Source organism: Camellia sinensis, chromosome 4 (genome assembly GCF_055761805.1).
Source record: "Camellia sinensis isolate YWXY chromosome 4, ASM5576180v1, whole genome shotgun sequence".
Classification (NCBI taxonomy): domain Eukaryota; kingdom Viridiplantae; phylum Streptophyta; class Magnoliopsida; order Ericales; family Theaceae; genus Camellia; species Camellia sinensis.
In genome coordinates, this window is record NC_138964.1 from 100,618,188 (window position 1) to 100,643,448 (window position 25,261).

The 25,261-nt window shown below is 36.0% G+C and overlaps 1 protein-coding gene across 3 annotated transcripts in view; it reads right to left on the reverse strand.

Annotated features, from left to right (window-relative positions):
* Positions 1-2,221: 2,221 nt before the first annotated feature.
* LOC114322463 (ubiquitin carboxyl-terminal hydrolase 6) overlaps positions 2,222-25,261 on the reverse strand; it is a 40,661-nt gene continuing 17,621 nt past the window's right edge. The window contains exons 2-18 of one of the 3 annotated variants that reach the window (XM_082925411.1): positions 21,745-21,890; positions 21,551-21,586; positions 21,358-21,465; positions 20,398-20,498; positions 20,139-20,265; positions 13,660-13,719; positions 13,491-13,558; positions 11,414-11,464; positions 9,822-9,930; positions 5,122-5,210; positions 4,892-4,961; positions 4,436-4,516; positions 4,239-4,334; positions 4,090-4,138; positions 3,055-3,174; positions 2,892-2,966; positions 2,222-2,535 (exon numbers count right to left, since the gene is read on the reverse strand). In XM_082925411.1, the coding sequence (XP_082781537.1) occupies positions 2,480-2,535; positions 2,892-2,966; positions 3,055-3,174; positions 4,090-4,138; positions 4,239-4,334; positions 4,436-4,516; positions 4,892-4,961; positions 5,122-5,210; positions 9,822-9,930; positions 11,414-11,464; positions 13,491-13,558; positions 13,660-13,719; positions 20,139-20,265; positions 20,398-20,498; positions 21,358-21,465; positions 21,551-21,586; positions 21,745-21,890 (1,442 nt within the window). In that variant the 3' untranslated portion in view covers positions 2,222-2,479. Of the gene's footprint in view, positions 2,536-2,891; positions 2,967-3,054; positions 3,175-4,089; positions 4,148-4,238; positions 4,335-4,435; positions 4,517-4,891; positions 4,962-5,121; positions 5,211-9,821; positions 9,931-11,413; positions 11,465-13,490; positions 13,559-13,659; positions 13,720-20,138; positions 20,266-20,397; positions 20,499-21,357; positions 21,466-21,550; positions 21,587-21,744; positions 21,910-25,261 lie in introns of those variants that run through there. The other 2 variants (XM_028269773.2, XM_028269766.2) reach the window with 2 other exon arrangements.

Here is a 25,261-nt window from a genome sequence, read left to right on the forward strand (position 1 = left end):
TTTTATTGTTTGTAATTCTTGTTAGGTTATTAGTTGTTTTTTTTAGCCCTTTAAAATTTTATTGTTTTACATTTTCTTGATTTATATGTTGCCTATTTTTATTTTAATATAACTGTTTTATATGTACTGAAAAAAATAAGGGAGGGAGGGAGGGAATCGGTATTTATAAAGCTGATCTGGCATGGTGGTGGCCCACACTGCTCCTACAAAGGAAAGCACATGGATCAACAGACCATCCGCCTTCTAGAGTGAAGTTGTCTGGAGTGGAGTGCTCATGAAGTTAAAGAAAATGATGTCGTTTTGATGAAGGGTGGTTTGGATTGTCCAAAATCAATGTATTTTTTGATTTTTTATAAAAAAAAAAATAAGTAAAAAAAGTAGAATAAGTGAGAGAAAATGTTGATAGATGTTAATTGATATAACCAAAATAAATGTATGTATACAAAAAAATATATATATACTTTTTTAATACATGTCAAACACTTACTCAAAATTAGGGCGAAAAAAATAAAAATAACAACATTGAAGATAGCAGCATCGTCCTTTTCCCTTCCTCCTCACCGACCGGCAGATGCCCCATCAGCCCCTTCCCCTTCTCCGCCGGCCTGCGCTACCCTGCCCAATTTTTGTGCAAAACCACAGAAAATGAGGGCTTTTCGATTGTTCACGCCCAAATAGTACATGTCTCTATTTCCCTCCAATTCTAATATGCACATTGTCAGCAATTTTTATTTCCTATTGTTCTCAATTTGCTCTATTGCTTGCCATTTTTTTCTTTTAACTTGGTTGAAAATTTTGGCATTTTATTTTTGGATCTTTTGAAGAAAGGTTGGTTTTCAGTTAGAGGGAATTGAATTTTTTTTTATTATATATGTATATTTTTTGAAAAGTAGGCTGCTGAAGGTGGTAATGTGCCCTGAACAAACAAAAGCTGTTAGTTAGACGGGGTTGAAGTTTAATTGCAAATCAAGGTTTGATTCGATTGTGGCATATGGAAGTGAGTAGCGCCAGCCGGCAAGGTCGAAAGGGGAAGGGGAAGGGGCTGATGGGCCATCTGCTGGTGCACGAGGGAGAAAGGGTAAGGGGCTGATGGGGCATCCCCAGCCAGGGCCGGCCCTAGATTTCCCAAAGTCGATAATCAATTAATAAATTTCTCAAGTCCTTTACATTTTTTTTTTCCATTGAATGAAAAAAAAAAAATTTGAAAGTAAAGGATAAAAGATTTGTGTCAAAATCACGAAAAAATGAAAAAAAAAAAAATTAAAAGTAAAGGATAAAAGATTTGTGTCAAAATCACGAAAAATACTTAACAATACATTACAATAACTAATAAGTCTCACTCTTTTTGTATTTTTAAAACCAAATAAATTAATCATACTTGCATAATCTAATTTTTTTGTAAAATCATTTTCAATGAATAACAATGCTAATATTTTAAATGGGCCTTCTAATTTTTTAATGGATTAATTTATTTTAAGTTAATTTGAGTCTTCCTTAATTTTTTTTAGACTTCAAATTTACTTAATATATTAGACTAAACTATAATAAGAGAGACCCCTTTTTTGGGTCTATTTTCATTGTATAACAATACTAATTTTTTTTTAATGGTCTTTTAATTTTTTAATGGGTCAATTTATTTTAAATTAGTTTGGGTATTTTTTAATTTTTTTAAATTTAAAACATACCTAATATATTATACTAAATTATAATAAGAGGGGACTTTTTTTAAATCTATTTTGAAGGGCCCTCGGCCATGGCCTTGTGGCCTATGCCCCAGGCCGGCCCTGTCCCCCAGCCGACAAAAAGGGAAATGGATTGATGCTGCCGCTATCTTCGTTCTCTTCTCTTTTCTTTTCTTTTTCCAAAAAGATGTCGTTTTATTTAGGAATTGTTTGGGATGACCTAAATAAGTGCACTTTTTGTCTTTTTACGAAAAGATGTGCAGAAAAGTAGAGAGATAATGTGATGAAAAAAAAATAAAAAGATAAAAAGTATATACTTATTTAAGATAGCCAAACTTGACCTTAACTTCATGCGCACTCTAGACAACTTCACTCTAGAGATTCGAACTCCACACCGCTACTAGTAGTAGTAGTAATGAGTAGTGACTGCATTCATAATTCCTTGGGCAAACTACTACACTAAAATTATGACCACGACGATTGTGCATTGCATTACAAGCAGTGCGTACAAGCTACAGCCACGGAAACAAACAAAATCATAGCCTGCCTCAAAGCACAGGAATTTCTAATTTTCTTTGATATAAAAATGTAAAAGACACATCCCCCTAACAAACACCAATGTTCAACACTCTTGTATTTTAACAGAGAACAACAAACCCAATCATCTAAAACCAACTGATCAATGCATAATTTTTAGAATCTGTTCTTGGGCATCACCCGCTGTTGAATGTTGTGTAATCCGACTGATTATTCAAATTAAATTAAAGATTTAAGAAGAAGAAGAAAAAAAAGAGAGGTTACATTGGAGCAAGACGAGCCTTGTACATGCACATGTAAGCCATATGCCAATCACCTGAAACAAATTCAAACAATTACACATTAGACAGCATCCACTTTATACAAATATTGTCAACAATTAGGTCCGTCCCCAATTTCCCCCGTCCTATCACCCCACTTTACCAACACCATGCACTTGGTAATGGATTTTTTTTTTTTTTTTTCATTTAGAGAGAGAGAGAGAGAGAAGTAAAGGTTGTCCTTACAAAAGAACCATCGGGATTGGGAAGTAAATGAAATTTGGAAATATCTTTATTATAAGGATTACAATGATGTAGACGTGTTGCAAGTTGTTCATGTTCACGCATGAGCAAGTGGGTTACATACAAGTTTGGTGTAAACATGAGGGATGATTGTCTTTGGGAAACATACCTCCCCCAGAAAGTTTTGTGATGTCTTCCTCCCGTTGTGGGATTGGATTATCATCATCATACTGAATCCATTTCCCTGTGACCAGCAATAATTTTCATCAATTCATTCATTAAAAATCTAACACAAAATAAAGGAACAAATGGTTTCTTCTAGATGAACTGACCACTTTCTTGCTTGACCCAAGCAACATAATGCCCCGAATCAGCACTTCTACCCTTGTGAGTCAGCACAGCAACCAGATCATATATTCCAGTCAAGTGCATATCCTTGTCAGGCACAACACCTAAGACACAGCAAAAAAAGTCAAGTTATAACCCTTCTCATTTGCAGTGGAACAATTTCATGCTAGGTCTTTCATAGATGTATTTTGATTTGAATTGTAAATGAAATAATCATCCTATACAAAAGTTGAACAAAATTCTGTCACTGGGAACTTAGTAGCATGAAGAGGGGACAGGGGCAGGAGCAGGAACACCTATGGGAGAATGTCCATATTTTATATACTTAATATATTCTAACAATTATTTTTTTCCTACTAAGCTGTAATATCTATTAAAATATGAATTATTCATGGAGATTGACGTTAGTTACAAATTGTCTTTTTTAAAGTATAAATAAATTTTATGTAAATAGAAAATACTATTGAGTTTCTTTTGTTTCTTTGAGATGTGTATGTTTGAGAAGTTCTATCTCAATTGGGAGTGAGTTTTTCGACAGGGATGAATTTTTTTAAAGGTTTCTTACTTGGGAGTGCAGAATCGAGTTTTTGAGTAAGAAATGTCACCCAAGTAGGTGTTTCTACCACTAAGATCAGGAACCCTCGGTAGAAAATATAGGATGAAGCTTGGTCTCTTAATAGTTTTGACAAAATACAGGATACAAGGAGATCCACCACTCAGACAAAAGTTGCAGACCTAAGGTTTTCTGCTGGCGTCCTGTGGGATCTCAAAGCACAGTATGACCCAAGCTATCAATAATGAAAAACTCCACTGAAGGGATCTCAAAGTTCAAAGTAATATACATTCACTTTCTATTAAATAAAGGCCCAAACAGTGTCCAAAACAAGGCACGAATAGGCCAAAAACTACATAATAAGCTCCTAATCACAGAAGCTGAAGCACATCCACCACCCTCAATGAAATGCAATACAAGATCCCTTCAATTCAAGTTCAGAAAGAATTATAAAATATTTTTTTACCTTCTTGTAAAGCAGCTTTGGATGATTCTCCACTTCCATTTGACGATCCCTGCATGAACCGAAGAAACAAAAGAACATGACATGCATATCCACCGAAATTGGGAATTTTATTTTTTTTTTGGTATGTTTGTAGATGATCATTTAGGTACCTCTGCATCAGTCATCTTGACATCCTTGTCGCCTGAACCAGAGCTCTTCTCATTGGTTTTCAAACCAAGCTTTTTGCCTTCCTCATCTCTTAAAATCTAATGTAGAGAGAAAAATTGATCAGCATAAAAAGAACAAACAAATATCCTATCAGATAAAGCCACAACTTCCATTCATCAAAGCAAGGCAAAGTATATACCCGGCGAGGAGCTTCCAGTTTTTTACGAAGATCTTCCGAACACAGATCATAAACATCCAACTCCAATGGATAATTCACTTTCTGCAGAATATAAGATATTTCATATTATTTTACAATGAAGCACCTGAGGGGAAGTGAGGGCCCCAAGTCGAATGAATTCAGATGGATGGGCCACCAAAACATTTAAGCTTTAACCCAGCCACTGCTTTCTAGGGTGATGTCTGGTTTGCTGGAATGTGTTTAGGCAGGAATGGAATGACTAATCATTGGCCTTCCAATGGAATGATCATTCTACTAAATGATGATTATTCCAATCTTATTCTAGCAAACCAAACACTGCTTTAGGAGTGTTTTTGTCCTTCTAGGAGCTTGGACGCCATCTTCAACCTTTCCACATCAAATGGGTGTGGGATACGGGGATGCAGTCTCTTTCAAAAAATATAAAACTGAAATTACCCGCAAAATCTTGGCCTTCTGATTTGATTCCCTCTTCCAGAAAAATCGCACAAACTGAATGGTCAAGTACCTGTTCATTTTACCCAAAAAAAATAAAAAATAAAGAAGTCAAATACCCGAAAAAACCATGCATATGGTGGGATCCTAAATTCACGCAATATGGTTGGATCCTGTGGATATATTGCCTGTGGCTTGCGCACAAGTGAAAATAGTTAAAAGCCAGTTTTTACCTAGGCAAGCCATTGATACGTGAATCTTTTAAGTAAATTGCACTGCGTCCCAAAGAAGGAGAAGCTTTTTCTAATTCTGATTTCAGACCCTGCGTGGAGTAAATCAGTACGTATGATGAGTACATTGTCAAGTGAATTCACTACTGCAGGATTGAGGGCCAAACATTCATCCATAAGAATGTCATTAGAAAATATCAATACTCTTGTTAAGAATTTACAGAAAGAAACAAGTTTCACACCTTGTTAGATGTTATATTGTTCAAAAGTATAGTTGCTAAAATTAATTGACGAGGTTTTTACAGGTTTGTTTACTTTATTTGGATGGAGAATCTGAAATGCTGGAGATACCAACCAAAGAAAGAAGAAGAAGAAGCAGGGGGGGACCCCTCAATGGAGCTCATGATTCCATTAGAGAAATAATTTGTCATATTCTCTTATTACAATTGACAAAGGCGCTAATCCAATTAAGTTTTCTTTATTTATTCACTGTAGCTCAAACAGTGTTAACAGACATTTTTATTTTATTTTATTTTATAGACTTGCCATTTATATCATGTCTGGGTTGATCATGCAATCATTTTTTGCAAAATTAATTGAAGTGTAATCTTGTTGACCCACTAAGAAGTTTCCAGTGAAGAGAAAATTATTTAAAGGCATCTGTTTCTGTTTGTCATTTTATGGAGCTGTAACCTAAAAGTATGTCCAGCTCCAAGAAATTCCTCGGCTTTATGAGAATTTACTTGAACCTGACAATCAAATGATGCATTGATTAGGGAGCTCTTGGTATTTCCGCACTTCAAGGATTACTTGTAAATGCTTAGCCATTTATCTTCTAATTGTGACAGTCTTACTTGTCCAGCTTACTAGTTCCAAAACACATCAAGGATATCTCAAGGGACATCTTGCAACACATACCAAATGTGTCAGGACAAAGGAATGTAAAAAATTGAAGGATTTCAATTACAAAATGTAAATTAACAAAACTATTTCTCACTTTATTTCATCTTGCAGGGCTCTGACTGGACAAGTGAGCAAAATATTATAAGCTTTGAAGATATCTCCAGATTGATAAAGGAGAAAGAATTATCAAACAATGCAAGTCTGTCAATAAATTTCACATAATCTCTCTAACAAAATTATCAACCCAAAGAAATAATATCAATGATAATTTAAACCATCATTCTACATTACATGTTCATGTACTTGATGCCTATGATGAGAAACTATTCACAAATCAAAGAAGAAGAGAAAAACTTTCCCCACCAAATTCAAAAATAAGAAAGATCATACAGAAAACAAATCATATTTTTTCACAAGCTTGGGTTGGGTAAGTTATTTAAATTTCATTATTCGTATTTAAATATCATTATAGAATTGATTAACAAGAACTTGTATACAAACATAATTGAATCTTCATGAATGTCATTCACTAGCAGAAATACATCAAAATGAAGAATGAATCTTTTCAAATAGCAATGCTGGACAAGCACATTGAAGACGCAACAAAAAACTACAAATCCTTCAATTTCCAATAAACAGCATTGGAAACAAACACTCAAATGAACCTAATCACTGGACATTGTTGGTTTTGGACACAACTGAGGGAATGTGGAGGCATTACAACTCATTCAGACCAACAAGGACTGATTGAAAGGACAAATACTAACCTAAATGTAAAATTTCATTGACTATGACGGTGAAATTTCACTAACCAATCTCAATTAAATTTCCACTATAAAAATATGTTTCAATTCACTGTGTGCGGCAGTGAAATTTCACTCACTAATGTAATTTATACACTAATGTAATTTCATTTGTTTCGTTTCTACAAAAAGATTACATAGAGAGTTTCTTGAAACAATGTCAGGAGAAAGAAAGGGAAACATCATCACAACCAACATTTAACTTGTTGAAATCTCAGAACTATAGTTTTCCAATTGTATCTGTCAATGACACTCCACAACAAGAAAGTGAATCGTCAGTTCCACAGAACTTTTTATCAAACAAAATTTAATGATAAACAAAAACTAAGTATTACTTTAATACATATATACAAAGTGGATTGTGGTGTCTTTGTCTGCTACATGATGAGACAAAATGCTGAAAGACAAGCAATAAAGCCAAAATTGACAATTAATGAAGCGAGGGTGATATGAGCAAAACTGATAGAAAGATTCACAACTGACCTGAGGAGATCGTGGATAGAACCAGTGGAGATACCAAAGGAAGAACCACAACAATATAAAGGAAAACCATAAGAAGACAAAGGAAATGCACAAGAAAACAAACGACAAATTTTGTAGTTCGAATAAAAAAGTAATTATAAATGTGTATGTACTTTGGGAATTCTTTTTGAAAATTAAATGAAAGAAAAATAGTTCTTGTGCCATTGAATTTTAAATGTGCGTGTCTATATTCAGTTCCTGGTTATGCAAGTTGTACTCTTCATATTGTCAAAATAATATAATTAAGACTTCACATGAAAACTTCACTGTCCCAAACAGAGAAATTACTATGAGAAGCATTACCTGGGTCAGTGAAAAATCACTGACCTCCTTCAATAAAATTTCATTGACCTATGTAATTGAAATTATGAAACTCACAATTAACTAAAGCACTACTCTGAACTTCTCTTAGATACATTATACAAAAATGATATGTCAATCAAGCTAGTTAAAAAAAATATACTGAATTCAATAAATACGTTGAATTTTTATTCAAATTTCAATGAACACTTTTGACATTCTACTGTTACCCTTGTCTATTCATTTTTAACATAATTGAACTCAAAGCGTTGTTCAATTGTATACTTGCACAAAGCATTACGAAACTGAACTGCACCACCTTCAAACACTTGACCCACTTGTTTAATATTGTTTGCCCAAGTGGAACTCAACAATACCTTTTCTTCATTCACACAACTTATATAAATTCCTCTCAACATTCACATGAACAACTAGACTCAACCACAAAATTGTAACAATCCATCCTTTCTCCAGCAACAGCAACATCTACACCAAGTGCCCACACAAAACTCAACATGTTCTGAAAATCACTTTCACTTTGAAGAGTACAATTTGCATAACCAGGAACATAATGGGGCTGTTTGTTGCAGCTCCCATAAGCTAATTATAGCTTATTTTATTTTGGAAGTCCGTGCCAAACTAATTGGTGCTTATAGCTTATTAGGCAAAAATAACTTAAATAAACAAAAAACAAGATGATTATTTAGAAGCTAGGGGAGGGATACTATTAACTTTTGCTTTCTGATTATCAGCTTTTAGCTTAAAAAAAACTCTATCAAACAGGGCCAATATGAAAGGGAAATGAGTCTAGATTTCAAGTTTTTCCACTTCCCACACAAAATGTCAACCAACTCCTGAAATGTCAATTCATGTGATACCTTTACAGCAACAATAGAAATCCAATACATGCGTATCAAGAAAACTAAACTCTCCATCACAACCAGTGAAATTTCCTCTGAACAGTGAAATTTTACGGACTTCAAAACAGTGACGTTTCAAATTTTCATACTAAAATTGCTAACTGCGAGAAATTTCTGAGATCAGAAATTTCACTGTGACGGTGTTTTTATCGAAATTTTCAGTTACCTCTATAGATTTTGCTTTTTCCATCAACCAAATCAAGAGACGAAGACAGAGAGAAATAGATACCAAAAAAAAAAAAAAATAGTCATTCGTGACAATGTCTTTCACTACAAAGGATCAAAATGTTTCATATAACATATATATTTATATACATATGTTATGTATATGAGCAACGAACAACAAACAATAGTCTAGATCTAGACCGATGAGGCTCAAAATCATGACGGAAATGCCAATGGCAAAAGATGAGAGCAACGGAAGCTTAGTAGAGGTAGAGAAATTGGAGTTCGGAGATTGGTGGAGACTGAAATCAATGGTGACAATGATGGTTTCAATGACAACTTGGATGGCAGTTGAGAGATGTCATTGTAGAGAGTAGAGAGGAAAAAAAAAAAACAAAGAGATTTGGGAAAGAAAACGTAATAAGGGTTTTACATTCCAAAGGTTATTTTTTAACATTTATGTCAAAAAATTCCTTATGCTTCTAAAGTTCGAAATCTCAAGGATCTCAACTAACAAGTAAACTTTTAGTGGATTAGAACTTTAACTAAAACCTATAGAAGGATGTATCCCTAATTTTCCTTACTAAAAATTATAATTTTCTTCAACATATCCTTGTCGTACCTGTATCCTATATTTTCAATTTTGTTGTATCTCCGTATCCATATTGTATCGTATCCATATCCATGTTTCATTGGTAAAAATTTATATATACTTCCACATAAAACTTGCATGAATGGCAAAGATGTTTTCCTTTTATATGTTACCCTTTATGCAATTATTTTTGATAGCCTAACAATAATGTTGCCAAGAAACCTTAAATTGGAGAAAAAATCTTAAATTATATACTGTGTTTATTAAGATTCCTATGGAAAAGGTCATCTTGAAGTTGGAGAGGGGGGAGTCCACCTCACAAGCATCATATCACAAACTCATACACAAGTAGCAAAAGCTACTCAAGTCAAGAACAACATAGAATCCAAGGGTTCGCGAAAAAAGGAAAAAGTAATAATAATAATAATAATAATAATAATAATAATAATAATAATAATAATAATAATAAAGTACTGTCAGTTCTGCAATAGCACTTACATGCTTTAGCCCCTCATGTAAATGGTTCACCTCATGTGATATGTGACACTTTAGTGCATAAACGGATTCCATCTCTAAGCTTTCTTCACCACTTTCTTCACAATGCACCCTAGACTCACATCAACACCAAGAAATAAATATCCAAAAGAAGCAGTTGTTTTTCAGGCTATTTCGTCGCAATAAAAATAAAAAACCAGGAAGATTTAAAGAGCCACTTTTGTACCATAAAGGCAGCAAAAGGCAAAAGGCACAAGACACAAACTAATACCTCACCAACAACATAGCTGAATACCAGGCAAGTAAATATTTAGATTGCAATACAAACTGATAAAACCACCATATTAGCTTTCCGACAAAGATGAATAGGAAAAAATGATTTAAGCTCTCTCTATTAGCATAAACCATATTCACTTGATTGTAAGAAATAGGATGTGGTACTTTTGGATTTTATGAATAGTGTGATCAACCTATTCGCCACTCACAAATTTTGTTTACACTCAAACAAATTTATAGCAGGTAAAACCTCAAGAAATTAATTCTCATTGCTAAGAATTCCCACTATGAAATTCAATGATCAATCAGCGGTAGAAAGGTAATTAATCTGTCAGTGAAATTAGTGAAATGACTTGTATTAGGTTCTCTAAATGTAATGAGAAATGCAATTTTCAAGATGACATTTTCCTTTCCAAATACTTCAGAGAATTACAATTAATAACTGAATTGACAGATCTATTGTAAAAAATAAAGAGCATCACTCATCCAATAGATATGATAAGCGTAGTAACAAAATCTAACTCCGTATGGTAAACAGAACCTTACAAGGTATGAGTATCTAATAAGACAGACCAGCAACAAATACTTCCAATATTGAATTTGTTTATACTGCAGCTGTTCCTCTTTGGGTGTTCAAGTCAATTTGGCCCATGCACTTTGAAGAGTTTGCTGAGACTTAGAGAAACTCCAACCATATAAAAAAGGTATATTCTTTATTTCACCTAATTATTTTTCATTTATGTACTCCAAACCTACTCTTTATTTTACCTATGTATCCTCAAACTGCTTAAAGAGCCTCTCAATGCTCTTCAAATGTAGCTAGCCTAAAAGAATTTTGTTAAAATAACTATTGTACTAGCTAGTCCATTAGAGGAAGTAAAAAATGATGATCCTAGTTATAATAACCAACAAGCCTCTTTTAAAGAGCCCCTTGGAGATGCTCTTATATGTTTCCTCCCTAAAGCCATCGATAACTACAAAAAACAGAAGATCTCAAAGACAGATAAATGTAAAAAAAATAAAAGAAAATAAAAATAAAAAATTCTCTTTTCTCTGGCAACTGCATCAATGAGACATGAGCCTTCAATAAGTGTACGAGGATAGGATGCAAACATGATAAATGACCACTTACCAAAAAATCACACAACAAATAATAAATCGTCTTATTTATGATATCAATGCAATAAATCCTACACAACAACACAACTTGTTAAGCATCAAATAAGACCAACTCATATGAAATTCCATAATATTGAAATAAATCTAACCACTCAATGTACACACATGTTTATAATACAAAAACTACTAGCAAAAAATACCTGCTTTCAAGTTCAATACCGAAGAGTGCCTTCACAGTGTCTGGATTTTCTCTGCAAGCACACATTATGGAGGATGGTTACATTAGAATGAAAAAATACTAATCCAAAAAATGGAGCAGTGTGTGAACTTGACATGCCAAAATACATTTGTGTGTGCATGTGCGTGTGCAAAGGAACTAATTACACAATGCAGTGTAACCACAGATATTCTTAACAAACACAACTACTTGGATAAAAAGAAGGGACAAAATTTTGAGGTGCACGGCGATAGAACAACAGGATAACAAATCTCATGAATTGAAAAGGATGAACAAGGTTTTCAACCCAAAAAAAAAAAAAAAAAAAAGGAAAGCAGAAATTATGTCATCTAATGCCATTAACATTTAGCAAGAACAAGAAATTTGTGTGTGTGTGTGTGATGTAGGACAAGATTTTAGGAATTTTTATATTTTTAGTATTACTATTTAGAATTAGTATTTTATTTAAAACTGATGCTGACCAGGTTGCTAAAGAGTTTCTCGAGGTGCACGGCTATAGAACAACAGGATAACAAATCTCATGAACTGAAAGGGATGAACACGGTTTTCAACAACCAAAAAAAAAAAAAAGAAAAGGAAAGCACAAATTATGTCATCTAATACCATTAACATTCGGCAAAAACAAGAAATTTGAGTGTGTGTGTGTGTGTGTGCGCGCGCGTGATGTAGAACAAGATTTTAGGAATTTTTATATTTTTAGTATTAATATTTTAGAATTAGTATTTTATTTAGAACTGATGCAGAACAGGTTGCTAAAGAGTTTCTCGAGAAGTAGGACCATCACAAGTCAAAGAAGAAGTAATTAAGAAGTCAAAGAAGTAATTAATTAGAGTGTCCTTCAAATTTTCAAGTTTAGTCATTTGTATTAACACACTAGTCTAAAGGTTAGGTTCTTTGTATTTGACACAAGAGTCTAAATTGCTTGATGGGGTTGAAATTGCTTGATGGGGTTGAAATTGCTTGATTGCTCTATAAATTTGCTTGAAATTACTTGTTGAAATTTGTTGATTGTTGTTGTTGTTGTCTGATTATGTTCATTTTATTTTATTTTTTGTAAAATGTTTTAATTTTTTTTTGAAGGGTTTGACTGTTTCACACAATTTCCATTTTTTTTTTTTTAATATGATATAAACAATTTCTGTTTCAGAAAAAAAAAAAAAAAAAATGGTGAATCTGGTTTTACAAAAAATTCAAGAAAAAAGGCAGTTTCACCCAATCTCTGTTTTATTGGGAAGGATGAGAAATGGAGGGAGGGAGGGAGGAAATGGTTGGTTTTGGTGACTTGGTAGCTTGTGCCATATTTGACATAAGTTTTGGCATTTGCCAAAGATAGCAGCTGCTAAAACTTGCCATTAGAGCTGCTTTTCTATCACCTGCTGCCATAATTTGGCAATAGCAACTCCAATGGCACACCATTGGAGATGCTCTAAGGGAGGGTTTCTAGTATTTATTTAAATTCTTTGTATTTGACACGAGAGTCTAAGGGAGAGTTTCTAACATTTATTTCTGTGTTGGGAAGGTCAAAGGTTGGGTCTCTATTACCTAGTATAAATATGTTTGTAAGCCTTGTGGCAAACCAAAACCAAGTTTTAATCAATATAGTCAGAGTTTTCTCTATTTTCCTTGTGCGCAAGTTTGTTTATCTTTGCTCATGGATTCGAGTTGTTACCGTCTGAAGAACGATATCTTCCCCTTCGTTTACTAGAACGATATCTAGTCATTCCTTCCACTACAACACTGCGTCAGTGTGTGTGTGTGTGTGTATGTGTGTGTGTGTGTGTGTGTGTGTGTGAGAGAGAGAGACAGAGAGAGAGGACAAAAAAATGGATAACCATCTGCCAACAAAAACAAAATGCATTGTGGAAATGGGTGTAAGAGATAAACTCAAATATTGATGATTACCAAATTGGTGCACCTATTCTGCAAGGTACCCAAGTATTGTAGAATATTACTTAAGGATTCAGTTTATACTAAAAACAACTATATTTAACACCTGTAAGGCAAAGAATTTTCCTGGTGCCAACAAAGAAATTATCTACCTGGAAACTGGTGATCTAAGAGATTGAGAAAGGGTGTACAAAAGTTGTGTCCAACATTCTTCAGCATCCTGTCATATATTTAAAATTACATATCAACATCAAAGCAAATTTAAAGCCGTAAAATGATATGACATGGTGACAAAACTCAAAGAAAAATACAAAAGAAAACCTGTTGCATGAAGGATCCATTATGCAACTGACCAAATTGAGGGTACTTTTTCCGCAAAACCTGTAAACAGAAATGAACCAAATCATTGAGCTATTTCTTTTGCCTCACCTATCAATAAGAACATCAATGTCAATTGTTACCATTATTCTATTTCCTTATCTACTAGTATTAGTTGTAGCTTTTCTATATTTCCTTTCTCACCTAAAGGCTTCCATTGTAAGTTACCTATTATCTAATATAAAGGGGGTGATATCCTAATCACAACCCTAAGTTTGTTTTTCTCTCAAACAAACATGGTATCAGAGCCGTAAAGTTTGAATTCTTCACCCGACGTGTACATCCCACCATCATTCAACAACTGTCGGGCCCTACCCATCCCTGTCGGAGGACCACCCAATCACTTCCGATAGCTTTCCTCTGTGTTTTGGCATCTCTCCATGCTCACCTAGGGGTTGCGACACCTCTCAGACCTCCTCTGATTTGCATCGTGTCCTTTGGGTTTGTCTGAACCTTTGACTTCTCTCAGTGGACTAGCGACACCACCATTCATCAACACCTGGTCTATGTGTGACTCTCTCTTAACCAGATAAGTGCATCTAATCCAACCCATGCCCTGATTGAACCCTCTAGTCTTCATTCTCTCCCCTATTATAGTTTTTTCTTTTGATTGAGACTCTTAGACTGTTGTTTTGATTGAAGTTTTTAATCCTACTATATACTTTTGTCATTTTTTGGGTCACTTTATGGCCCATTACTCAACTTTGACTAAATGTATTGCCCCTCCATGGTTTGTGGTTGATTATCTGTACTTTGACTCCATTTGTTTTTCCCTCTTCCAGTAGTAGTGATTGTTGCAGGTTGCTCGAATAGTAGTGCACTGAGATGGCTGAAAATAGTAGCGAATCCACCATTAATTCCCAACCGCCTCGAAGGTAGTCCTATTACAGGCACTACATCCAAGAACCCCAATCCTAGCCTTAAAATCACGACCTCTCTGTTTAATGGTCAGAATTATCTTGCTTGGTCACAGTGTCTGACACTTTTCTGAAGAGTAAGGGGGAAGATGGGTTATGTTGATGGAAGAATCAAAGCACCTAGTACCACAGATTCTAGTTATGATCAGTGAGAGATAACGAATTCTTTGATTATGGGATGACTCATACACTCTATGGTTCCTGATATTGGTGAAGGATACTTGTACATAGATACTGCTTAGGACATTTGAACCACGGCAACTACTTATTCCCAGAAAGGGTATTTCTCGCAGACATTTGAGTTGCGTCACTCCATTGAATGTTCAGTACAAGGTGAGATGACTGTTCTTTAGTACTTCACTTTCCTTAGCAATAGCTGAAGCGACTCAATCATCTTCAAGATTATAAGCCAGTTTGCCCAATTGATTCTGCGAGTTATTGCAAATTTAATGAGTAAGAGAAAGTCTTCAAATTTCTGAAGGGTCTCAATGTGAAGTTTGATCATGTTCGCAGTCGTGTTCTTGGCATGGATGTTCTTTCTTCTGTTTAGGAAGCATTTGCCTATATTCAGAATGAGGAAAGGCGCCAATCAGCTATGCTTCCTCCTGCCTCCATAGAGTGTTCATCCTTAGTCTCTGCTCCTCGAGATGGAGACCGCCTATCCCGTGGCACTTGCACTCCTTCTGAGAAAGATACTTTGTTCTGTGACTCCTATTGTCGGCCTAAACACACTCATGAGAAATGTTAGAAGCTCCATGGTACTCCATCTGGGGGCCGTGGTGACCGCTTTGGTAGTTGAGGGGGTCGATCAAGACAGTCTAGAGGACGTAGGTTTAACTCGCGTGCCCATCATTCTAGTGCAGTTGATACAAATGACTATGCTCCAGCAGTTCAGTCTACTAATGATGTGTCTGGTATGTCTGCTTTTGAGTTTGAGGATGCTCTACATCACTTGCTGGACAGCCAAATTTCCTCTACTCCTACAGGAGCATCTTCCTCTTCGTTTGCTCTTTTAGGTAACTTAGCCTCTTCTACAAGTGATTTCCTATCTCATAAAGCTTTACCTTAGATCATTGATTCTGGTACCTCGGATCATATGACTGTCTTCTGACCTTTTCTCGGAATATAAGCCTTCTTCAAATCAGGACAAAGTTAGGATTGCTAATGGTACCATTTCTTCTATTTCTGAAAAAGGTTTAATCCATGCCACATCTTCTTTACCTTTGTCTTCGGTTTTACATGTTCCCAGTTTCTCTGTCAATCTTTTATCATTAAGTCGTCTTACTCAGGACTTGAATAGTAGTGTAACCTTTTTCCCTGATCATTGTATTTTTCAAAACCTTATCACGGGGACGATTGGCAATGGTAGAGCAGAGAATGGTCTCTACATCTTGGATCAGGCAGATCACTTGGCACATCATACCATCCAGCCTCCAACCACCAAGGAAGACATTTGGCTTTGGCACCAATGTCTAGGACATCTATCTTTTATATTACTTAAGCATTTATTTCCTTCTTCTTTTACGCACGATAATGTTTGAGTTTAATTGTGATTCATGTCAACTTGACAAACAACACCGAGCTTCTTTTGCTCCAAGTATTAATAAAAGTTTAATTCATTTTTCATTGATTCATTTTGATGTTTGGGATCCTTCTTGTGTTGTTTCATTAAAGGGCCATAGATGGTTTGTCACCTTCATTGATGATTTTTCTCGCACTACTTTGGTGTATTTACTAAAAGAAAATAGTAAGGTTTTTTTTTATGTTTCAAACCTTTCATCAAATGATTCGCACTCAATTTGGGTTGTTGTCAAAATTCTGTGTTCTGATAATGGGAGTGAGTATATTGATTAGGGGTTGGGAACTATTTCAGCACTCATGGCATTATTCATTAGACATCTTGCACCAACACCTCTCAACAAAATGGGGTTACAGAACAAAGAATCGTCATCTTCTTGATATTGCTCACTACATGACTTTTTCTATGCATATGCCTCGGTCTTACTGGGGTGCAGATGTTCTCACTACTGCATATCGTGTCAATCACCGTCCTACTCAAGTGCTACACAAGCAAACCCCTCTTCAAGTATTCTTAGGCTCTTAGTCTGTGTCTTCTATTCCCCTCAAAGTTTTTGAGTGTCTATTTTGTTTACAATCATTCCCCTTCTCGTGACAAGTTGGATCCATGTTCTCTTAAATGTGTCTTTCTTGGATACTCACCTACTCAAAAGAAGTACAAGTGGTATCATCCGCCTTCTCGTAAGTGGTTTGTGTCCATAGATGTCACATTTTTTAAGTTACAGTCCTACTTCTTGTCCTCTCTGGTTTCCCAGTCATCTCTTTAGGGAGAGCCTTGGTGTGAAGAGATTCCTGACATAGGGGTATCACCTGTTCCTAAATGCTTACTAGTTGTTGAGGATATAGCATGTGAACCACAATGTGAACTAGCTATTGAGAATATAGAAGCTGATACACTCAAGGAGCAAGGAAAAGTTTATGTCAAGGACAAAGTAAGACAAAAGGTTACTTGGATCCAAGAGACCACTTCTCCTGATCTTCCATTGCCATCTCCTTCAACTGATGAGAGTCCTAATGAGAGTCCAAGTAACTTTGATACCTTTGAATACACATATCTTGATATTCTTATTGCCCACAGGAAGGGAGTTAGGTCTTGTGTTCAACATCCAATCTCTAAATTTATATCATATTCTACCTTGTCTCCCTCGTATAGAGCCTTTGTGTCAAAGATTTCCTCTGTTACCTGATCATTTTCAATATGCTCTTGCTATTCCTAAATGGAAACATGCCATGATTGAAGAAATTAAAGCATATCATAAGAATGGCACTTGGGAATTGACAGAGTTACCTAAGAGCAAACGAACTGTGGGATGCAAGTGGGTATATATTGTGAAGTACAAAACAGATGGTTCAATTGAGCATTATAAAGCTCGTCTTATGGCAAAGGGCTTTACTCAAACATATGTAGTTGACCATCAAGGTACGTTTGCTCCAGTTGCAAAAATGAATTCAGTTCGGATACTTCTCTCTCTTGCAACTAATTTTGATTGGCCTCTTCACCAGTTTGATGCGATAAATGTTTCTTACATGGTGATCTAGAAGAGGAGGTGTACATGGACATTCCTCTTGGCTTTGAAGATCTGCAGACAGAGAGTAAGGTGTGTAGGCTCTGAAAATCACTATATGGCCTCAAACATTCCTCAAGAGCTTGGTTTAAGATATTTACATAGGCAATGCTTAAATATGACTTCAAACAGAGTCAAGCTAATCACACTTTGTTTGTTAAACACTCTTCACATGGTAAGACTATAGCTTTCATTGTATATGTGGATGACATAGCGCTTACAGGAAATGATGCTGAGGAGATGACTCAATTGAAGAAGTATTTGGCAAGTGAGTTTGAAATAAAAGACTTAGGACCCTGAAGTATTTTCTAGGTATTGAGATTGCCCGATCCAAGGATAGGATTTTTATCTGTCAAAGGCAATATGTTCTTGACCTATTGAAGGAAATTGGGATATTTGGAAGCAAAGCCTGTGACACACCATTAAAACCAAGTTAGAAACTTGGCGATGATAGTGGGGAGTTGTTGTTGATGGGGGGAGATATCAGAGACTTATGGGTAAGCTCATTTATCTATCTTATTCTTGTCCCGAAATTGCTGCTGCTGTCAGCATAGTTAGCCAATTCATGCATACTCCTCGTGAGGCACACTTAGATACTATTATGCGCATCCTTAAGTACTTAAAATCTTCGCCTGGAAAGGGCCTATACTTTTCCAAGCATGATCATCTTAGGGTGAAAGTTCATACAGATGTTGATTGGGCAGGATCAGTAACTAATAGAAGGTCCACATCAGAATACTATACCTTTGTTGGAGGCAATTTGGTTACTTGGCGGAGCAAGAAACAGAATGTGGTAGCAGGTCTAGTGCAGAGGCAAAGTTTAGAGTTATGGCACAAGGTGCGTGTAAATTCTTGTGGATCAGGTTGCTGTTGAGTAATTTGGGAATTGATCAAACCCACTCCATAAGACTATATTGTGATAATAAGGCTACTATCAACATAACTCACAATCCAGTTCAAGATGACCGAACAAAGCACGCTGAGATTGATCATCAATTCGTCAAAGAGAGACTCACTAGTGGCATAATTTGTACTCCTTTTGTGAAGTCTGGAGAACAACTGGCAAATATTCTCACCAAGGAAGTCGGAAGTAAATCAGTTGATGATGTTCTTGGCAAGCTGGGAATGAAAGATATTTTTGCACCAACTTGAGGGGGAGTGTCAGCATTATTCTATTTCCTTATTTACTATTATTAGTTGTAGCTTAGTTGTATTTCCTTTCTTGCCTAAAGGCTTCCATTGTAAGTTACCTATTTTCTAATGTAATGGGGGTTATATCTTGATCACTACCCTAAGTTTGTTTTTCTCTCAAACAAACATTGATAAGGCCACCAATCATCTATAGAGGACATTGTCAAAGATATTTTCCACAGAACCTTGGCTCCAATCAAATTTTCAATAACAAAGCAGCTGTAAGATTCAACAATGGTAAAACTTATGCAAACAAGGACCATTAATTTAGAGAGGAAATAAATTTCAGAAACACAAAAGTCAAAAAATTGAATCAGCAACTGCCTTGACTATTTGCTATTGAAATAATGCATGTCACTAGCTAAACGAGTTACTGCTAGTTCATTGTCTGGCTTGACATCCCAAAAAAGAAAGTCATTTCCCCAATCTTGCAGAGGAGAAGAATTCATAGATGGCAAAAAATTCAATTTTCTTGAACTCTAATCATATGAGTTATAGTACTCCTGCAAGATCCCAAGTTGACATTCTTACAGCACCAAACATAGCCTTGTGCAACAATGTCCCCGCATATATGCAGTTCATTGTACATCTGTGCTACGTGGGCTCTTCTATTTCCCCCACAATACCCATGTCCACCAGATATGACATGGGTAAGGGTGTGGGATGTGTCCAACACTCGTACCCAATTTAGACACTTGGATCTTTTAATTTGTTACAATATATGAGAAGAAGAAACTCACATTTGCTAGTGAAGAAATATTTTTAGCCTCTCACATGAATTAGATATAGAAATTTCATATTTTTCCTGAATCTTATTCGATTTCAAGTATATTTCTATATTACAACATTTCATCTGAGAATATTATATAATATGTAATATATATGTGTATATGACGCATCCCCACACCCATATCCAATTTTGGATACATATCCCAAGATCCTAAGATTTAAATTTATGAAAGTCTGACGCTTGGATACACACCCACACCCGATACTCATACCCAAGTCCATGTAACATAGATGTGCATTAATCTATCTTCCTAACACCAAGCACTGGATGTACAGTAGTTTTGAAAAAAAAAATTGGACTTGTAAAGGTGACGTACAAATTAAAGTGTAAATAAATAAAAATAAACAAATGGATACAACAACTAAACAAAAGGATATATACCATCCAAAATTGCATCGGCGCCACTGGCTTGACATTTTTATCAAGCTCTTCAAACAATTCTCTTGTTGCGACAGTCAAGAGATGAGAAGACTGGTCCATATCATTATTTCTTCCAGGATGTGGATACCTAATCAGAAGAGAACAAACCAATGGCAAAATATCAGTCATATGATAATTACAAAGCACATCACAGATATGAAGAAAAATTTGGAATCATTTCCCGAACACTAGATGTCCTTGTCCACAGAATAAAACTCACTGGATCAAAGCTGATTTCAACTCTGGAACAGAATGCAAGCATTGTACGGTAGAGTTCATGTAACAGGTATTTCCAAGATTAAATAAGCCAGCAGTATGGCCCTGGACGCAAATGTGATATTCATTAAAGGTTCAGAACAAAGGAATACAAAAGTACGATTAAATGCAAAAAATTGTAAAGCTCTCCCATCCAAATTCACAGAATTAACTACATTTCAGAGGCAAACCAAGCAAAAAGAAAAGATGTAAACATAGCAAACTTGATTCTATGATGTGCAATCCAAAGGTAAGATACTAATGCCAAGTGCAAATAAAGAAATCATGGAAGTAGTGAAGGGAACTACAAACAACTTGATAAGTAAAGAGGAAAATTTGTCATTAACTTTATAAAATAAAACAAAACAAATTTGTTAATTTTTAAATAACCAATAAGTGGATAAACTAAACAACTAAGTTATAGTAGGAAGAGTAATTATGACTTTATGTCATACAGAATAAACACACACAAAAAAGGCGTAATGAACGATGGAAACTGACCAAGTTGAGATAAAGTTGCGGCACCAAGTTAGGATCAAATCAATTGCAGCTTGAATCAACCCCAAGCTTCACACAAATTTTATATGCCCCCAACCTCATCCCAATAAGGGCAGGCCAGGATGACAAATTACCATGATCAAATAAGTAGATGTACTTTCATTGCAGTACTACGTTCGTGAACTTAAGTGTCTACAATAAAAAGTTAACAAAGCAATGCAAAATGTCTGAAGTTCCCCAAATGACCCATCTTTTTTTTTTTTTTTTTTTTTTTTTGGATAAATATCCCCAAATGGCCCATCTAAACCCAGTTACATAAATGTAGCACTGTTCTAACAGACCCAAGCTACAACAGAAACCAAACGAAACAAGGAAAAACTAAATTTGTATTAATATCTACAGGACTACAAGAAGTCAAGAACCTTACCACAGCGACAGCTTGTTCTTCTTCTGGAAGGTCTTCCATGAAAACAGGGCCCTTTTCTGGGGCCTTCACAATCTCATCTGCTGTTCCCATCATCATCAACTTTTGACCCTGGATGAAACAGGCATCACAGTATACTTAACAATCAATTCCAAGAGTACAATAGAGCATCATACAAATTCAAAATATTATCCACCTCTTTCACTCCTAACGTTGACCAAGCAGCATCATCCTACATTGTCAGGAGAATATGTCAAGTAGGTTAATAGCCGCCTTTAGAAAAACATGTCACAGGAAATCTCAATCAACATATACAGAGTGATTCACTTATTATCTCATCAATCAGAATCAGCTCAGCAAGTAATCAAATCATAAGAATTATTTAATTACCTTCAATAAACCACCTTTAACCATAATCTTCTGCCTCTCAGGAGGTACTCCTGTTAGATCGTACAACTGACATTTGAAAACATATGGGGGCTGACTAGTGTCAATTTCCACAGATGGAAATGTTTCTTTTTGCCATTTAACACTCACTGCCAGAGATGAACACATGACAATGTCAAAGCCAATAACTAGAGAGCCCCAACTGTAGTTATTAAAGCAGCTTTGTTGACGCATAGCAAAATAGGAGGCTACAACCTCAACAATAAATAAGGAGATGAAAAGCATGTATTGATTAAAAAAGACAAAGGCTATAAACTAAACAATCGTCATCATAGTTTTTGAATACTTGAGTATGAGCACCAACAACTGTTAGCAAAGTCATTTGATACAACCTAAATCCTGAGTAAGTCAATCATTTCCACACAGGCAATAAAACTGATGAGAGATAAAAAGCCCATAAAAATAAAAAAATAAAAATAAAAATAAACTACTGGAAGTTTATAATGTTTCCTCATTTGAGACGAATTTTTTTGCTTAACATTATTGTCTGAATCGTGCATCCACTGGGCTGGCCCATTAAACAAGAATGGTTCTTGAGCAAGCTAACCAAATGTTAGTTAGCATCTGAAACAGTACCTACATAGATAGTGTTGGCAATTTCTGTATGACAAAACTTGATCTTGTAAATGTATTGTAACAGGGACTGGTACATTAGAATGAGTGCGGCAAGTGTTCAAGTTAAAGAATTGAATCAGCAGTTGAAAGCATTGCTTTGTCACCCACGCATGTAGATTATTTTCTTAGGACACGTGTTCTTCAGATATTTTTACATTAGATTAATCATATGTTTGCCTCTGAAGGTCATTGATGTAGAATATAAGGAGCTCAAGGAAGAGTAAATTCAAAGAAGTGGCAATATTTGGAAATTGGCATGATTTCCAAAAAAAAAAAAAAAAAAAACAAGAACTTGCATGGTAATAGAGCCACCACCAAAACCCAAAAAATCTTCCTCTTCAGTCTCTGGGTCATTGGTCTTCTCCATCGATCAAATCTTCTTCTTTAGTTGTTGCTGGGTGTCCTTCAAATCGCAAGTCGTAGGGCACTAGAAATTGTGACATCCACACCCATTCGTGTTCGCAAAGCTCTCTGTCTCTCTGGTCCAAAATCGCAACACCTATTGCTTCATGGTGGTGTTCACAAATCTCTCCTTCTGGTCTTTGTTCGTCGTTGCCATCTCCCATCAAGTCATCTCTAACTCATCTAGTTGCTTCATCTCTCTCGTTCAATCCATCTGGTGCCTTTGTCTAGTTCGTGATCTCTAATCCTCTGGTTCACGACATGAGTCTTCTCTCCCTCCCTCTACTTTGATCGAACTACTACTAAGGTTCAACAGTTGGACCACTAAGTCTTAATCCCACTGTTTTGGTTTATTACACTTCACTTTTGGTTTATTACAATGTCAAAGGATAAAAATCAGGCCATCAAATGCAAACTTACCAGTGCCAACAATGCCTATTGGTCTAGTATTATGAAGAATTTTCTTCTTCGTCAAAAAAAATAGGGATATGATTCTAGTTCTGTTTCTCATCCATCAGACCCGAAAAAAGATAGATACCTGGCTGCTTGTGACATTTGGGATTGTGACGATACCCAAGTTTTGACCTAGTTTCACAACTTGATGGAAAACCATATTAGGCTGTTGTTTTCCAAATACAACACTGCCAATGAGGTATTGGATTATTTACTAGGCATGTATTAACTGTCCAATTTTGCCAAACGGTATGAATTGAAATCCACTATTCAGGCTTTTTGTCAGCAGGATCGGTCTATTCAGGATTTCTACATTGAGATGAAAGGCCTCTGGGATCTATTGGCCCTCATGGAACCATCTAGCCTCAAGGTACTTGATGATTATTTACAATTCCAGGAGGAAGGTTGTTTGGTGCAATTCTTAACAGCTCTTTATCCTCAGTATGAGGTTATCTGAGGTGGCATTCTTCACCGTTCTCCTTTTCCTTCTGTGGATGCTATAGTCCGTGAGCTTCTCTCTAAGGAAACCCGTCTTAAGATGGCCAGTTAGGCTCTATCTCCATCTATCTTCTTAGCTCCTACATAGTCTCCACTATTATCAACCCCCTCCCCTCATCACCTCCAACTTCTCCTAAGCCCAAGAAAGGGCCCATGGCCTCGGATAAGTGTGGTTTCTATCATTAGAAAGGCCATTGGAAGTACAATTGTCCTAAGAAAGGACGTCTACCTGCTTCTACTCAATAGTCTCAGTTCTTTCTTGGGATGAAAAGTACTCAGAGGAGGAGCTCTAAACTGAGACTGCCAAGTAAAAGTAGGCGGACGTCCCTTCTTGGAACAATTGTACTTCCAATGGCCCCTCTGATGGCAAAAAGCACACTTATCTGAGACCAAGGACCCTTTTTCGGCTTAGCAAAAACCTAGAGTTGATGAAGAGAGGGGATTGATAACAGTGGAGACTGAGTAGGAGCCAAGAAGACAGATGGAGATAGAGCTTGACTGGTCATCTTGAGACAGATTTCCTCATAAAGAAGCTCACGAACTATAGTATCCACAGAAGGGAGAGGAGAACAGTGAAGAATGCCACTCCAGATAGCCTTTTACTAAAGAGAAAAAGTCGTTAAGAACTGCACCAAACGACTTCCCTCCCGGAATTGTAAATAATCATCAAGCACCTCGAAGCTAGATGGTCATGAGGACCAACTGATTCCAGAGACCTTTTATCTCAATGTAGAAATCCTTAATAGACCAATCCCGCTGACGAGTACCCTAAATAGCGGATTCCAATTCATACCATTTGGAAAAATTGGACAGCTGATACACATCCAGTAAATAATCTCATACCTCCTTAGCAGTGTTGTATTTAGAAACATCATCCCAATACGGTTTTCCACCAAGTTGTGAAACCAGGTCAAAACTTGGGCATCGTCACAATCTTAAGTGTCACAAGCAGCCAGATATCCATCTTTTTTTGAGTCTAGTGGACAAGAAACAGAACTAGAATCATACCCCTATTTTTTTCGACCAAGAAGAAAATTCTTCATAACACTAGACTAATAGGCATAGTTGGCACCAGTAAGTTTCCATTTGATGGCCTGAATTTTATCCTCTGACGTTGTAATAAACTAAAAATGGATTAAAAGAATGGGTTGAAGTGTAATAAACCAAAACAGTGGGTGGGTTAAAGTGTAATAAACCAAAACAGTGAGATTAAGACTCAGTGGTCCAACTGTTGAACCTCAGTAGTAGTTTTTTGGGTAATTACCTTAGTAGTAGTTCAATCAAAGCAGAGGGAGAGAGAGAAGAATCACGTCATGAACCAGAGGATCAAAGATCACGAACCAAACAAAGGCACCAGTTGGATCAAACAAACGACCTAGATGGGTCAAACGAGAGAAACAAAACAACCAGATGACTCAGAGACGACTCAATGGGAGATGGCGACAACAAACGGAGACTAGAAAGAGAGATTTGCGAACACCACCACGAAGCA